The sequence below is a fragment of the Idiotropiscis lumnitzeri genome, chromosome 4 (genome assembly GCF_059441095.1).
Source record: "Idiotropiscis lumnitzeri isolate Australia: NSW breed Sydney's pygmy pipehorse chromosome 4, RoL_Ilum_1.0, whole genome shotgun sequence".
Classification (NCBI taxonomy): domain Eukaryota; kingdom Metazoa; phylum Chordata; class Actinopteri; order Syngnathiformes; family Syngnathidae; genus Idiotropiscis; species Idiotropiscis lumnitzeri.
The window spans coordinates 26,182,660-26,200,179 of NC_142394.1; the positions used below are offsets into that span (position 1 = coordinate 26,182,660).

The 17,520-nt window shown below is 45.0% G+C and overlaps 1 protein-coding gene across 1 annotated transcript in view; it reads right to left on the reverse strand.

The window, feature by feature from the left end:
* LOC148338881 (phospholipid-transporting ATPase ABCA1) overlaps positions 1-11,494 on the reverse strand; it is a 63,170-nt gene extending 51,676 nt beyond the window's left edge. Inside the window, exons 1-10 of the mRNA XM_088292578.1 lie at positions 11,329-11,494; positions 9,140-9,269; positions 6,757-6,850; positions 6,538-6,679; positions 6,333-6,460; positions 5,564-5,691; positions 5,302-5,487; positions 2,912-2,998; positions 2,643-2,832; positions 46-185 (exon numbers count right to left, since the gene is read on the reverse strand). Of these exons, the coding sequence (XP_088148704.1) occupies positions 46-185; positions 2,643-2,832; positions 2,912-2,998; positions 5,302-5,487; positions 5,564-5,691; positions 6,333-6,460; positions 6,538-6,679; positions 6,757-6,850; positions 9,140-9,205 (1,161 nt within the window). The 5' untranslated portion in view covers positions 9,206-9,269; positions 11,329-11,494. The remainder of the gene's footprint in view (positions 1-45; positions 186-2,642; positions 2,833-2,911; positions 2,999-5,301; positions 5,488-5,563; positions 5,692-6,332; positions 6,461-6,537; positions 6,680-6,756; positions 6,851-9,139; positions 9,270-11,328) is intronic.
* Between the last annotated feature and the right edge of the window lie 6,026 nt (positions 11,495-17,520).

Genomic DNA, 17,520 nt, shown 5'->3' on the forward strand with positions numbered 1-17,520 from the left:
ATGTCGACCACCGTCAGCCTCCACCCGCGTCGGGATGTTTCTTACCTCTTTCATAATGAGACGAGTTGCCGGAGTATCAGGTGTGAAAAGTACTTTTCCTTGGAAAAAGAGCTTGAAGGTGCTCCAGATGTAGCGTAGACCCGGGGTGTCCTCCAGAACGTCAATGAGGGTTTGACAAAAAGAACCTACAGAAACCATGAGCACAAGGAAAATAGTAGTAGAGTGTTTAAAAACTAACTGGCCAAAGAGTTTCCATGATCTAAACCAGGGGTGGGCAAACTTTTTGATTGGCGCGCCACAATGGGTTCTAAAATTTCACAGAGGGGCCGGACCAGGAGCAGATGGATGGAGTGTTTTGGTCACCTCACCTCATCGGAGAAAAGAAAAATAAATTTTTTAAAAATGGAAATGGACAAAAGCATACCAAAAAAATATCTGTCTTTGACACACGACAATATTTAGAAAATAAAACATGAACAAGTTTTATTCATTAAAATTTTTTCAAGTTCAGTGGGCCGGATTAAAACGTTTATCGGGCCACATGTGGCCCCTGGGCCGTAGTTTGCCCACGCCATAATTTTAGATTGACGGGCATACCTTTCTACAAACAATTTCAACCTAGTTTCTTATATTTAGATCTAAATACCGTCTGAGGGAGAGTTCACAAAAAAAAAGGGTGGTTTGTCGATAACGCGAAGAATGCACGGCAGGAGCAGCGTCATTATTAATTGAACTGAGACGCCGATGTGAATAGCGGCAGGTTGGGAAAGCCGCAAGCGGGTTCAGCGCGGACCGGCTAATGCACCACACTGCACTCCGCCGCATAATGATGCTGTTGTTTTGGGGCTGCACGTATCCCTACAAGCGAAACAATCTCAGAGGTCCGCTCGCTCACTGGCGATAGACAAGCTCACAAATAAAACATCTGCACAAGTATGTCATCTAACAAGCAAACAATCTGACACGGACCGATTCTTCAGTCAACAACATCACAAGAACACGTTCTTACAGGGCAACACCCTCGAAGGCAGAGGTCCCCAATCGGCGGGCCGGACCGCGCAGAAGAAAGGAAAATGTATGATTTGAGGCTAAAAAAGATCTGATTTTGAAAAGTGACATGCTTCTCTCCGTTCCATCTATTTCTGATGGATTCGTGACGACGAGCGCAACGGATCATCTTTTCACAACGCCATCCCAAAATCCTATGCAGTCGCTAATTTAGCATGCTAACAAACTGCTAGCTAATTACGTCGTCATTGTACGACACGACACAAGACTCCGGCGTTCGTGGCTACTCCTGTCTAGCAGCTAGCCGCTAGCATTAGCACAAGTGCTAGCTCCTCACGACCTCCCAACACAAGTTATGAACCGGCCCACAGCAGAAAAAAGGTTGATGATCGCTTTAAGGTACAACAATCTCCTTTTTTTTTTTATATCCTTCGTGAGCAGTCCTTTTTCTTTCTTGCCCCATCGCCCCTGAGGGGAGATGTCAGCAGGCATTTTCACCGCAATTAAACGTGCCTGCTCGCCACCTCTCGCAGGTGCTGCTGGGAGGTCGGCGTGAGAGGAAAGCTAATGGCCGCCCTCTACTCGGACCCTGGCCAGCTGTTCCCATCAAAGGCGGCAACAGATGCCACTTTGTGTAATGGTGGCCCACCAAGATGAGCTTCTAATCATTCGCTGGCAATGGCAATGCATGAGCTATTTTTATATGAGGCACGACCGCAGAGCTGTTTGATCCGATAATATCTGAAAAAAAAGAAAATCTCGCAAATTGAGATTGCAAAAATCCAGTTCAAGTAGGATTTAAATGTCTGTGTTGTACAATGTCTTTGTGAGCGCTTTTACACTTCTCACGCCGTTGTAATTGGGCATTTCCGCGCATGGCCGCGACACATTCCCGGATTCATTGAAGCGCCGGAAAATGCCAAAACAGCCATTAGCGTGCTAACACGCACGTTAGTGCTTATTTTGTCTGGATGACTTTGCGTTTGCGCTCATTTGTGCTGGCACCAGCGCGTCGTTGCTCTTTGCCCGTGCAACTTTTTATTTCCCAGGGAACGGTGGCGTCTTATTAAAATCTAATTGTGCGCCGCATCTTCCTCGTGAGAAGCTTTATTGAAACGTCCAACGCGGAAGATCTAATTCTTTGAGATCTTCTGGAATTAAATTGGCCGACCGGAAAGCCTCGGGCGCATTTAACATTTCGACATTGACCAAGAAGTGGAAACAAAAAAGCGGAACGATGCTTAGCTAATGCGAACCTTTCCGTTTTCGCGACGTGGCTATTGACTAACAAAAAAAAAAAGTCGTCGTTCTGTTTGCTGTCTTTTTGCAGGCCCAAAAAAAAAATGGATTGGCCGACGGGAGCGTGTTTGCTTCTTATATCCAAAGCGGATTGACTTTGTCCAATCACATGATAGCAAAGACAACCAAGTGACGTGTCTCCAGAAGACACAAAACACATTATGCCAATTGAACCAAAAAAAAAAAAACCTCACACGTAAATAACCCAAAAAGTAAAATCTTCAACCCCTGGAGTGAAAACTGGAATCATCCATTCCACTCCTCTCGGGCATCGCAACTCTTTCAGGGTCATCCTCAAATGCGGTTATATGATCAAATATTGCGAGGCGACTCACTGGAAGTGTTGCGCTCGCTGGTGATTGACTGCTTGCTAACCACTCGTCTGAGCGACAGGGAGCTGAGGGTCACGTTGGTGGAATTGGAGTCAAGCTGCTTTCCGCACACAAGCATATTGACGCTGCCAATCATGTCCCCTTGGAAATCCAGCGACCCGGCAGGGAAAACCGAGTTCTGCAAACGGCTCACCTGGTTTAAAAGAACAAAAAAAAAAAATCAACATTTGATCATATAAATAAAAGATCTCAGACGTGACCGGAATACCAACCTCCCGAAGAACGGGGAGCGCATTCGCCGTAGTTTGAGCGAGCAGCGTCGTCACGTCAACGCCATCCAAATCCAAAGCTGACGGCATCTGGAGAAATATATCGATCAGAATCGCACTCACCGCTCTGCTTGGAATTCATGCCCGGCATCGAGAAAGTCAACATTTGATCACTGAAAAATGCTCCAGTTAATCACTTTCAACACCACGGTCGCTTTTGTGATTTTATGTTCGCGGAGTAGGATGGTCAAAGTATCTTCAAGTATCATAAGAAGGACACACGCTCGCCGGGAGACGAACAAGCATCCGCGCTCACAATCATACCTCGGGGCAATTCAGAGTGTCCAATCAACCTGCCATGCATGTTTTTGGACTGTCGGAGGAAACCGGAATACTCGCAGAAAACCCACGCAGGCACGGGGAGAACATGCAAACTCCACATAGGAAGGCCGCCGACGGAATCGAACCCACGACTTAGTTGTCTACGGAAGTAAATGTGATCCGGCGTGTCCGTCGGGGCATTCCTACAAAGGAGCGATTCGATAGGAGGTAGAAATACATTATTTGGGAATTATGATGAGGCTTTTCTATCTCAATTCATAAAGACGTCACATCATTGACGTGCATGAAATAATAGCGGCTGAATTATTACCATCACCATAAATGTTCAATTTATGCTTCATGTTTCAAGTGGGATTAAATTTTGGGCTCCGGATGATGTCGACCTGGCCGTTCAGGATGTGCTCACATTCCCGTGAAAATCCCATACGTATGGACTCGAGTACCACATATGAAAGTGGCTCAAGTCGGATTTGAAAAAAAAAAAAAAAAAAATCCTGCCCAAAAAAAAAAACCAATCAGATGCAAAATCCGATCTGGGTCGCATTTTCCTGCAGTGTGAACCTAAAATGTGGGACGAGGCACGGCCGTCGTAAAATCGAACCATCGCAGGTCGAGTACGTCGTAACCTGAGCTCGAACTGTATCTCAAAAGGTACACAGCATTAGAAGGACACACCCTCATAAATCGCAATCGTTCTAACAATATCCGTCCACACCCGAGTAAGTCAACAAGCTTCCAATAAATGTCCTCACAAGTAAGCACGCACAACGGTGGACATTCGAAGGCGTGTAAACTCTCACATGGCCACATTATTACAAGTCGGGGTTGGAAACCTTCAGCTGTTAAACCCAGCATGCAATTAAAAAAAAAAAACTGAGGAAGAAAGAATGTTCGAAAAAAAAAAGGAAGGCAATTTGATAAGCTAAGTCCGCACAGTTGAGGCAGGCCAGCCGTGATAAACGGACTCACGGCCGTTGTCCTTTCATTCACGTTGTTGTCGTTATCGCCGTCATTCCGCATGTGGGCCTTTAAGTGCGATGGCTTGATGTTCTCTTCCATCCATTTGCTGACGGCACCCGGGAGCTTTTTTTTTTTTTGCTGCGCCCTATTTTGTCCGAGGCTTTTCTTTTACTGCGCCTGTGGGCTGAAATTGTTCAAATAATCTCCCCTACAAACTTCTTCGCCTTATCACTTATTTATTGGATTTGCTGGGCCATATATTTTCCCCTCCAAGATAAACTCAAAAGAAAAAGTACGGGCTTGCATAATCCCAGCGGGAGCTCTGGGATTTCAAAAGAATTCAAGAGAACATCGGTTCTAATAAATATTTCTGGTGATGGCATGTATTTTAATAACATCATGGGGAGACACAGAGGTGAGCCGGAAAATGAAGCGCCGGCTTTAAGAAGAGAAAAAAAAAAAAAGCATCTGAAAAATGTAATATACTTCAAGCAATGCATCATCGACAGCACGACGGCGGTTCTATCGCTTTGACCTTTTCGTAATATTTACAGCGGTTATCTTATTTGAACACTTCCATGACACTAACTTAAAAACACAAACCTTTTGGTCTAACAGGAAAAAAAAATCTTCCGCCAAGACTAACTGTGACGCTCTACACCACATTTAAAACCCGCTTTTCCCCTCAAACCTTAACCCAGCGGAGCCCATCACGTCGAAGGGAGTGTGGGTCGATCTCGTGGCATTAGCTCAATCTTTCAGTCTTCTTTAGTGTTATTTTCTGTCATGTTTGTAAATGTCACTGCAAATTAATCGGAAATCGCAATATCTTTGAGAAATATCGCAATACAATTTTGTTTCCTAAACTGGTTCAGCCCTCCCGCCAACCATAATCTCAAATTTTCGAGAACAATAACCGCTTAATCTCATGCTACGCTAACGCTATCATTAGCCATAACCCCTGACCTAACCATACCCCCACATAAAAATTGTTACCTCACCCAAAATATGTCAAACGTCGATCTAAGCATTGGCAAGAAGGCCTTTTTTCCCCTGAAAGTTTCTTTCAACCAATTCAAAACAAGTCTGACCTGAGCCAAGACTTTGCTTGGGTCCAAATTTTGCAGGAGCACTCGCTGGCTGTCGCTGAGCTGCTGAGGGCCCAGGGAGCAGCTGGCGTTCCGGAAGGCCTCCCTGTCCAACGTGCTGCGAAACTGGACGTACCGGTCCAGCTCTTTTCTGTCACACGGGAAGCTCTTGGACGCAGGGACTGCGATCTTGCGTTGGGAAAAGGGCATTTCCAAGTCATTTGACGAACATTCCAACGGACGCCATTTTAACAGTCAGACCCACCTGGTTGAAAGAAATCTTGGCAGCCAAGAGGCTCTCGACCACCGTGAGCGGTATAGACAAATTCTCTCTCAAGTATGTCGAGAACGTTTCGTCATCTCTCAGGATCGTCGTCAGTTGAACCGGTTGTCCTTGAACGCAACGGGCAACCATTATGACCACAAACGCAAATAGACGAATTTGTGAATACGTGGGGGAGTATTGTACTTCCTTTCCTCAACTATCTTTGCCGTCCAAAACTTCGTCGTTTGTTCTTGCTAACGACCTTTTTTGTCGTCTCACCTCAGACGACGCGTTCCATTAATTATGCTCCTGCTCGGATCTTTGATGGATTTAATCTTGTATATTACAAGCCGGTGACCCCCGAAATGCAAATGTCGCTCACCGATTGTTTGTTGTACGGGCGGTGGCACGCCTCCCGTCTTTTGCCTATTTGCAAATTAGATAGCGCGGGGTGTGGCGGAGAACAGAGGAGGGGGGGGGCAAAAATCTGAATATCGTCGCGCCAACTGGCCCTAATGCAAAGTAGCAACTTATCAAGACAAATGATCTGTCAGTCTGCATGCAAAATGGCGTCGTAAATAATCACGCCTCGTTGTTTTTGAGGGAGAAAGGAGAACAACAAATCCTCCGAGGTGTCATCCGAACAACAGCGATACTTTTTCCTTGGTGGCGAATACTTGACAAAGATGTAAGAGACGGAATTGTGGCGCTTTTTTCCGTGACTCGTTTTACACGCGATTATCTCACTTGACATTGAAAAAGCTCCTACCGTTCCGTGCGTCAGCTCGCGACATGACCGCGGCCCATCGGGTGACGTCGTCAGTCAGTCGTCGGGCGTCGCCGACGATGGATTCGTTCACCAGGAGGCTTTGCAGCTCAATCAGCGCCCTGGAAATTCTAATCGGACGAGATCGTCACGTTAGCTTGACCGCATTCTTTTCCGGCGCTCACCGTACGGCGTTTTAAAGAACTACATTGAGTTGTTGAAGTTGTTGACTTGTCCCGGCGCCTCCCCGTCCGTCGGATGACTCCGACAGGGATTGTCCATGTTGCACACCAGACCTTGAATCCAAGGAAGCACCCCGGCCGATGGCATGGCTTTATTCGGATAGTGGCCTAGACAAACATCGAGGGTCCGCTTTTAGACCTCGTAGACGATGCGGGTCCCGATCAGCGGATGATTTTCAACTTACATTGGCCTTTGTTGGTCGGCTGGTTGGTGAAGCGCACCCCCACCAGGATGAAAAAGAGGAATAAAGGCCAAACGATTTCCACAACCAATCGCACCTGCGGGAAAGATTTGGAAGGCTATCTTTGCATCGCTCAAATAGTGGGGCGGGCCCTCCTGGGGGGGGATGCCGAGGGGGGCGCGTGTGACCCTGGGGAACATGCTTTTTTTTTTTTTTTTTACCGCCATACTTCAATAAAGTGTAATTGCACATCCACTCCACTAGTTGGCAGTGGCACTCTCATTGCATTAACTATATGATTTTTTTTTTTTGCAACAAAAATGCCATTATTTGGAGTTGCGGCGGCGAGTGGGTGGTGGGGGGCGTAAATTGTTATCTTCTTGCTTGGGGGCGTAACAGAAAATAACTGAGAAGCTATGATGAGGAATGTCCCCTCGTCACCCCAACTCCGACCCAAATGTCAACCTCCAATCATAAACTTAAAAAATTCACACAGTCATCGTTACGTGACAGCGTTACCCCGCGAGACTTTGACATCATCATTCTTCAGGAACACTTTTTATTTATTTATTTATTCCAACATGTGCCAATCTGAACAACCCAAGTGCATTTAAACGGTTGTGACATGCAGACCGCAATCTTTCCACCTTGGCGGAGGTCTGCCGCGCTCGACTGGCCGCCTTTCTAGTTCACTGATTTACAGACGAGGCATCTCGCTAGATACTGGAAATTGCAAAAAGAAACGGCAGGCAGGCAGGCGGAATATGTTATATGGACTTCCTCAATGTCTGCGGGAATTTGCAACTGGACACCCGTGCCTTTGTGAAGAGATAATCTCCTCCTTTGAAATTATGTGAAAGAGCGGACCATAAAATCAGCGCCGTGCCTGTTATAAAATGTTAAAATGCTTGGCGAGGCATTCATATAATTGGTCATTAACCTCTACAAGCCCTCCGCAAGCACTGTTGTCCTTGCCAACTCCCACTGGTTTCATCTAATAGTCGTTTTTCATGTTGACGTCGCACAAATACCCGACATTCGGCGCACCGTATCCCGTCCCCATCCGTGACGGAAGAAATCGCGGCGTATTTCTTCCGGATGCATCCCGCCTTCCCCTCCATACAAAGTCGTAAAATCGCAATTTAATTTCACCTGAAGTTATTCTGACAAAGTAAGGAAATGAATGAAAGGTTCCTCCTGGCAAAGACGACTTTTGTTCTACGCCGGCAACGGGTGCACCGCTGCGCTCGGGCCCTCTTCTGAAACGAGTGGGCGGCCGTGACTCCCGCTGACTGGCAAGGTTACAAAAGGAAAAGACAGAACACCCAAAAGAAGACGGCGGAGTCGACAAATGACCCCGACGGTTTTCTCTGGAATACGCCACGTTATCTCCCAGCGGTGCGTGACCTCTTATCCAATTGTGATGATGATAGAGTGGTCATAAAACTTTTAATATGACGCCGGTTGATCATGTGACTAGACGAGGGCACAGTGCACATGGTGTGTCATGTCTTATCGAAACGTTCTCTGAGGAATATTTTTATATGAACTACCGTATTATTTTCTGGACTATAATGCACAACTACATATAAGCCGCAGCAAAAAAAATTAAATAAAATAAAAAAATCGATGTAGAAAAAAAATTAGTTGTGCAATTTTGTACTGTGAATGCATATAAAGGTGCATAAACAAATTGTTTAAAAAAGTGCCTTTTAACACAGTAACAACAGAACAGACCCAAAAAAAAACCAAACAAAAAACAAAATCGAGATTTTTTTAGCATATTTTCTGAAGAAAAATCAACAGAAAAGCCGCAACATTGTATTCGCCGCATGGTTCAAAATCGAGGAAAAAAGCAGCGTCTTATAGTCCGGTCAATACGGTTTTGTCGCCAAATTACCAAAATATACGCTGCCATTTTCTCAACCGTGTCGTGTCCCACCTCTCAAAAATGAACCAGTTATCGCTCAAAACGTCAGATCAAATGAATCAAATCGTCCTTTTTTTCGACGAAAATAATCAAGAGCACATTTGAACTAATGACAGGTCAAGAGGTTCCGCTGTCTTCATTCAAAGTTTCCGAGAACCGCAAAGAGAGCGTGCCCTTCAAAGCAAACTCTTCGCCGTTCCTCGTCTCTGTTCATTAAGCCAAAGAGAGACTTGGTTAGGACGTCAAAGTCGACGATGTGACATCATTCGCACACAAACGAGATGTCCCAAAATGAAAGGTGACACTCTCAATTGCTCGGCATTAAGGTGAGATTGTTCTTGTCCCCAGCGGGGGGCGACGAAGGGGCGGATCCACTCGTCGAACAAAATGCAACGGCGATGTTGAATTTGCAAAAATGAAACAAAGAAGACGCTGGTCAGCGGTGCGGGGGGTTACCTTTTGTCTCTTCCGGAGAGTGAAGTTCTTCCACAGGAGCAGAGCGAACTGCGTCAGGAGACCCATTACACCTTATCCCGGCAATATCCTGCCAACACGTCTCTATGGCAACCGGTCCACTTAATAAACCCTGCAGGGGATAAAAGCCGGAGTTTGGTTTTTAATACAGAGCAGCGCCGCATCTTGGGCTGAGGGGCTGTGGGCTTGCCACTAATCATTCACTTCCTCAGGCTTTCGGGGCTTACGGGGCAGCACCTGCTCCCGGAATTATTATTATCACCTACGTTGAGCAAAACGGGGAGGTTCCGCTTGGCATCGTCCTCGCAAGAGCTTTAATTAAACGCCTCGTTTGATTTGTAGATGCTACGAAAAAGTATCGTTGTGGTAGTTCACTCGACAAATTATTTGAGTTGCATTTGCGTGGCGGCAAGTTGAGCGTTTCACTCTTGGGCCTTCAGTGAAGTCCGACTTGGGTTGTCTTGAATAAAATAGCCCTCATAATACCGGCATATATGACATCACAGCTGGAGAAATAATATGCAGAAACACTTACGAACAAGCTCGGCTCACGAAAGCGAGCTTGTCTTCAAAGGTGTATCTGCAATTAAATCCACACGTTTGCCTCCTTCGGCCATTGCGGTTTAAATAAGCAAGAATATATTTACGATTTTCAAACGGTCGCCAAGTAAGACGCATAAACGATGATCATGTTCGACAACTTCAACGTGCGGCCTGCGAGAAGGCCTTACTGTCACCAACTCGTGATCTGATTGGTTATCGCAATTTATTTTATTTTTTTTATCATAAATGATTTCTGGTTATGTTAGGCCAGCAGAGAAGGCCACCATTGCAGAAAAGTGAATTCGACCGTATTTTTTATGATTAAATCAATGACCTGCGCTTATTTTTTCCAAAGCTTCTACTGTCAATAATCCAACTATGTGAAGTGTCTCCACTTAAAAAAATAAAAAAAATATATCTATACTGCAGAAGCTTTTTTTTTTTCTATATTTGAAATGTAACATTAACACTTTTGGCTGGGAACACTTTACCCAAGAATTATGAACCTTTTCTTTCACATCATCGTTTATTATTTGAATTTTTTTCTTTTGTTCCCAGGTCAAAGATTTTGTCCCATAATTCAAATGCGAGAGAACAGTGACGCAAGGTGCAGCCGGTGGGGCTGAGCTGTTTTTCTTTGGCCCACGGCGAGCGCGCTAGCGCTTAACGCTCCATTTCCTTTTCCTGCAGTCACTTCCCCTCGGTGCGCTTCCATTATTTACAGCAAAGCCGGCCAATGTTTTATTTACCGTCATTTAGCCTCGTGACACTCTTCGCTCCCAAATGGGCAAATTAGCGCTCGGCTAGCCTACAGCGCCAATGGCTTTTGTATTGTTCGCGTGTTGTCTGTGCGCATGTTTTTCTATCCTCCGGGGGACTCAAGTGACAAGGGACAACAGGAGTGTGTGACTTGCATTGTCGTTGCGTCGCAAAACACGACACTTCTTTCCGTGTAAAAAAAAATACATTACTGCTCGATTCCACCGAGTCTTAGTTAACAAAAAATAAATAAAGCAATTACATTTTTTTTTTTTTTTAACAATTAGTCGCAAAAAATAATTCCGTAATTAATTGCGATTAATCACATTTTTCAACTGTATTTCTGTGAAGCTTGTAACAGATTTTTACTTATAAATTATCTTGGAATTAATGTAAAATCACCAAATATAAAGTAAATATTAATTCATAGACTGCTCTAATAGCTTTCTTTGACCCTTGAATACGTTCTAAACAGAGTCATCTTTACCACCAATTCTCAATTTTAGTTCTGCTCATAAGCACCGCAAGGCCCAGTGGTAAACCGGAGCAAGTTGTTATTTTCTGAAATGTATATATATTTATTTATTTATTTTATGTATATTTATATATATATATATATATATATATATATATATATATAAATTTATTTACCAATAGATAATCCACCAACTCCTACTCCTGATCATGTTCGCCGCGTAAATGATTAACAAGCAAGCTGGCGAGTTAAAGTTCACTCTGACTCAATAATCGGGTGAACTGCGCCAGAAAACACAAAGCCCAAAAAGCAGCACGTTCCTTTGAAAATGTCTCCAAATCAAGCAAAAAAAAGACCAAACGAGTCTCACGCGAGCCACCCGAATGGCGCTTACCTCGGACGCTCACGTTGTTCCCATCAAGACATCTCCAGACATTCCTTTTGCTTCTTTCCGGCTCTTGCACGGCCGGCCCTCCTGCGTCGTGTCCTTTTACCTCCTCTCGTAAAGTATGCAAATGTCCTCGGGTGACGGGAGACATGTCGATGTGTGCGCAGGTGGCCTCCAGGGTCTCCGTGGCAACAACAGGTGCTACGATCAGCAACTCGTTACTGTGTGTCGGGGTCAAATACACGCGCTCTCGCCACGCAAACACCAGGTGTCCTGGCTGCTCCGCCGGTATGAAACACCATCAGAGGTGATTTGAGGACTCCGTGCCAATTACACATCCCATCGATATTTTGGGGAAAAAAATATTTTCGAGGCGTAACAGTCTGTCGATGCTAGGCAAGTGCATTCGATCTCAATGTGAAAATACAAAAAGAAAAGTGATCTCTGATATGCTCGGGGAAAATATAACCTGGGTTTTGCTCCATCGGGTGTCCCGGCTGGTCCATCAGGACCAATGGCCCGCAGGTCACAGCTCAGATTTCGATTCTGTGCCACTCATGTCCTGAGGAAGAAAAAAAAAAGGCAGAGAAGTTGAGGAACAGCAAATGTCAGCCTTCCCGGAAAGATGCGCTTGCGATTGTTTTGACTTCGGCCAAACGCGGCCCCCACACGGATTGTGCACAGGCGTGTCTGATCTACTTTTCCGTTTTTTGTTTTTTTTTTACATCGACTTTTCTATAGTTTGACACAGCTACTCCGGGAGAAAAACAACACCTCGATATTTGGATGCGTTCCATTCAACTCCACGGTGCCAGCCAAACTTTTTAAGCCGCACACCCCCCCTCACCCCCTCGCCCCCCCCCCTGTCAACATCAGCCAAAAAAGGCATCATGTTAAGCACCATCAAACGGAGAACGGGAAAAGAAATAGTTGACATTTTTGATTTTTGCGGAGGGGAAAAGAACACGACAAAGCCTGATCCAAACTTTTTAAGATGAGCACTGCCATCAACATCGCAAGTGACTTGGCGCACCACCGCAATGACCCCGGGAAGCGTTCCAGTCAAGTCAACCTTTTCCAAACTGTAAAAATGAGTTGGAGCACTCTCGGCTCTGTACACCCACACGCAGAAAGAAAAAAAATCATCATTTTGAAAAAAATTGCCATTCCATGAAAGCGCCGGCGCACCTCCAATCTTCTGCACGCACCATTGAAAAAAGACAAAACAAAACCAGAATAGCCTTCGAATCAATTGAACGATTTGTACGAATTAGCCTTCGCCAGATATTTTGCGCTGTTCATAAAATCGACATAATCAAAGTGTTGGCGCACCCCCCCTCCCTTGGAAACCCAATTGAAAAAAAAAAAGTCTGAATCGCATTCTGAATGCAATTTCTAAAGAAAAAAAGAAGCCTTATATCTAACTTTTAAAGCTGCAACACGGTGATAGATTTGGCACACTCCATCGAAAAAGTAAATAAAATAAAAAAAATGGCATTCAGTTCAACTGTGCCACTTGTATCGATTAACCTTTTCCAAACTTTTAAAGGTGCAGAATAATGATCGAGTTGGCACACCCCCTCTCAAAAAAAACGTCCATTCCAATGGAAACCCCATTTCTAATTTCTCCCCAAACGTGACAAAAAGCCCCCAAGCGGGCCGATTGAACGCCTCCCCCTGCACGCGTGACCTTTCTGACGGCGCGATAACGGCGCACCATTTGCGCGCTTCCAAATGACGGCGTTTATTTGAACGGACGGCGAGGTCGCCGGGCTTCATTCGGCATTCATGCGGCGTAAAGAGTTGCAATCGGGCGCACAAAGGCGACCTCGTTGAGGAGTAATGGCGCACGCTGAACAATTTTTGGGACGGTACACTTGCGCGAGGGACGAGCGGTTGCCATGGAGACCCCCGCCTCGGCTAGCTCAACTTGCCCGGGGACAAACAGTGGCGGCATCCTCCGTGTTTACGCCGCATGGACGCGCGTGCTGCTTTTTCCCACGCTTGCACGGCCGCTCCTCGCTGACGGCAGGAACTGCAAATTGCAACAAAGATCTGCAATGCGCCACACGATCGCAGGAAGACTTTTTTTTCAGACTATAATCCTCTGAATTTTCTCTCTCTCTCTCTCGCTCTTAAAAATGTTCCAAATATTAAATTGATTATACTGCAGATTTTTTTATGTTCTGTGCATTATTATTTGGTCTATTTGATGTATTTTTTTGCACCGGTATTATTGAGGATTTTTATGAGAAAAGTAATCTCGGTAGCAATAATGGGATATGATAATGCGGTGTGTCCCTCACAACCTGTTGGACGATTGCCTTGGGATATGCTGGGAGGCATTTCTGCACATGGCTACATCATCACCAAATAAAAAAAAAAGCAAAACAACAACAACAAAAACAGCAGCAGCAGCAAGAAAATAAATAGTTGATGTGGCCAGAAATAAGGTAATATATGACAGCGTGTTGCTAATATATCAATGTGGCCTTTGTGTATGCCGCCGCGCGTCTCCCGCAGGACACGGACAACACCTCATTTAGGGAATCTGCATCTTCCTCCTTTGGGACGGATGGAAAAAAAAAACAAAAAACAATGCAGCACTTTTTTTTGAGGGGTGGGGGGGGGCGTGTTTATAAGGATTTCGCCCGGTGACTGTCTTACGCAGTAACGACACGGTCGCGCCTCAACTCATGCAAATAATCTCCAAATACGGCGCCTCACATTAAACTTGTGATTTACAAGGTCCTAAAAGTATCAGAGCTCCCGAGGATTGTAAACGATAACACCAGCTACAAGCAACTTTGTCTTCAGGACAAAGTGTACCACTACACAAATAAGCCGCAAATGTGGATTCACCGCTTTATTACTGCAGATTTGCTTCGGACTGCCCTTAGTCTCTTCGAAAGTGTCGCTTCATGAGGACGAAAACAAACATACGCGCTCACAAAAGCTTACCCTGTTGCAATGCTTTCGCACGCTCTGCTGCAGTGTCCACTCCACAGTCTCTACTTTGCAGTACAGTGCCCTCAGTCTCCTCTTGGATAAAGTGTCTGCTGATAAGGAAAAAAATATATATTAGATTAACCTGCAAATAAACACACACTACCATAAGTTTACCTTGCTGTGGTGCTTCAAATCTGTAGGCAGAGGTTCCATAATCCATAGTCTCCACATTGCTGCACAGTGCCCTCAGTCTCTCAAAAAGTGTCCATCCCAAAGAGTAAAGATACAACATAGACACACTAACATTAGTTTACCCTGTTGCTGTGCTAATGATCAGTGCACTTTGGGAGCATACTCCACAATCTCCACTTTGATGCGCAGTGCCCTGAGTCTCCTCCTGGATTGAAAGCGTTTTTCCACAATGGCATACATAAATACAGACTAAGACAAGTTGACCCGATTGCGGTACCTTCGGTCAGTACGCTGCGCATGCCATAGTCTCAATATTATTTCAGAGTGCCTTAGTCTCTTTTTTGATTAAAAAGTGTCCACCCAAAAGAATAAAGATATAGACACACAAACATTAATTATTGTTGCTGAGCTTTAGCACAGTATGCTATCGTAGCATACTCCACAGTCTCCACTTTGCTGCACTGTGCCCTCAGTCTCACATTGGATAAAAAAAAATGGCTTCTCCAGTGACAGGTGAGGCCAGAAAGTTAGGAACAATAAAGGGGGGGGGGGGACAAGCAATTTGGAGAAACACCTCCCACCTGGTGCGTGTGAAGGCAGCGGTAATCCATTCCTGAGCTGTAATAACGCTGCCACTCATAAAATCCCCGAGAAGCTGAGAGTGAGTCGTGCCCGAGGTGAGGGCTTTATGACGGATGGGAGCCATGACGGCCAGGACGGCCAGGATGATTAGGCCGCGCCGGAGGAGGCCTCGCTCGCGCCAATATGTCTTGCCGGGCCGGAACGTGATGATGTCATCGAGGTGCCGTGGGCAGTTTGAATACTCGTTCACATCATCATCGTTGTTTCGATTAGCCTCGATGTGGTTTTTGGTTGTCATCATCCAAAATGTGAAAATGAAACCATTTTGGCATCTGTGGGGCCAAACGCAAAGTAGCAAATGTCTTTTGTCTGCGCCGCTCCCGTCAGGCTGTCAAAGTCGTCCTTAGCCATTCAAGCAAGCGCTTGTGACGCACCGACAATTTTTTTTTTTCCCCGAAATGCCCCCAAATTACCCCTTTCACAGTTCTGTCACTGTTACTGTGGCTTTCTGGGAAGAGGGTGATTTATTTATTTGATTGTGTCTCTCACATCCCATTGAAAAAAGGTCTGAGGCTTTTCATATCACTCAGCATGATGGAATGCACCATTTGTACCTCCTTGGAGATTAACCACCGTGAAATGTCAATTTTGAATAAAGCGGGCGGGTGAGGTGGGGGCTGGGGGGGGGGGGGGGACGCGGAAGAAAAAAGTCGAAGGAGGAGAAGAGTGAGGCTTTGTGCTCGCTGTCTTGAGGGAAAACGCGTGAAGGGCACAAGACAATATTTGGACTCTGCCCGCAAACAAATTTGCTTTGGGTTCACAGGAAAACAGACAACACAAGCGCAAGTATTTGCGTTATTAGTTGTGGTACGACGACTAAAAATACTTCAGCAGAAGTATGACTCAGATTGAATCGTGGACATATCGTAAAACTTCGAAAAGTGAAATGGAAGAATAGAAAACGTGGTAAAAATCCAACCGTTCCAATTACACTGGTCAGCAATAATTATTTTATTTTGTATTATTTTATTATTTTTTTTTAAATCAGAAATGCAAAAAAACTTTTCTCTGTGAATTTATTTCCAAATGTGCCGTCATTTTTTTTCCTCGAGTACAGGTTTTCATATTATTATTATTAATACAGTCATATGATTACGGATTAAGATGGATTCAGCAACAGGTGATTTTTTTTCTGAAACATGGTCAAATCTGTATTATGCAATCTTTATAAAAAAATAAATAAATAAAAAGACCTCAAAAACCCAATGCGGTAAAAGTCAAGAAAATGTTGAAATACGTGTCAAATGATGACAATTTTTGTTGTAGAACTAAAGTACAAACGATAGTAGTACGAGCAACAGGAGCAGAAGAAGTACAAGTACTAGTTGTAGTAGAATTAGGCAGTGGCGGACGGTCAAGGCCTGCAAGACCTTCTCTGCTGGCCTAACATCATCAAGAAATCATGATCATGTTCTTCACATTGATGTCATATTATATCCTAGTGTTGAAATTTTAGTGAGAGTTTTTATCCAATCAGAAGTCAGTTCGCTCGTGTTGCCAGGCAGATTTCACGATACCAGTAGCACGCACGAGTCGTCCGAGGTATTCAGACACAATCGTGCCGGCGTCTGTTCTGTGTCTCTAGGGGTCTTTAAGTGTTGAGAGTCAATTGCGATAGCCAATCAGATCGCGAGTTGATGACAGTAAGGCCTTCTCGTTGAAGGTGATGAACGTTGGCGACTCACTCGCGAGGGGGCAGCGCTATGCAGAATCAACACACCCGGAAGTCGTAACTGGCGACCGTTGGAAAATTCTAAATATATTCTTTTTTTTTTTAAACCACAATGGCCCAAGGAGGGAAAAGTGTGGATTTAATTGCAGATACACTTGCGACGCCATTTTTAAGTCAGACTTTTCAAGAGAAGCTTGGTTGTCCAACGCTCACACAGTTGTGTAGAAGTGTCTTTCTGTCCATCATTAGAAGCGCTACAAGGAGAAGTATATGCACGTTATTATTTGCAGTGTTAGTAGAAGTGCAACTTGGAGTAGTTCTGGAAGTGCAAATACTACCAGCGCTAGTCGTAGTGGATGGACTACTTTTAGTTTTTGTATTCGCTGCAGTACCGAAACGACTCAAAGTAGAAATATGACGAGTAGAAGTATTAATATTATTAGCAGAAGTGCGAGTGTATTTATTTCTTTATTTTTCATTGTGGCCTCGGCGTAGGTTGCCCGTGTGTTGTTTTGTGGGCGGGAGACGGGCGATAGATGGCAAAGCCTGGCGGGCAGCACGGGAGGTTAATGAAGTCACCTTTCCCCATCATCCCCGCCCGCCCGCCGGGCGTTTTTACGGCACCCAAATTAATTACTTGTGACAAATACGACTCGGACGAGCCTGCCTGCTAGGCGGCCCGTGAACGAAAACATTTTCCCAGCCAGCGCCGCTATATTAGCCGTGAAGGCGCCAATGGCGGG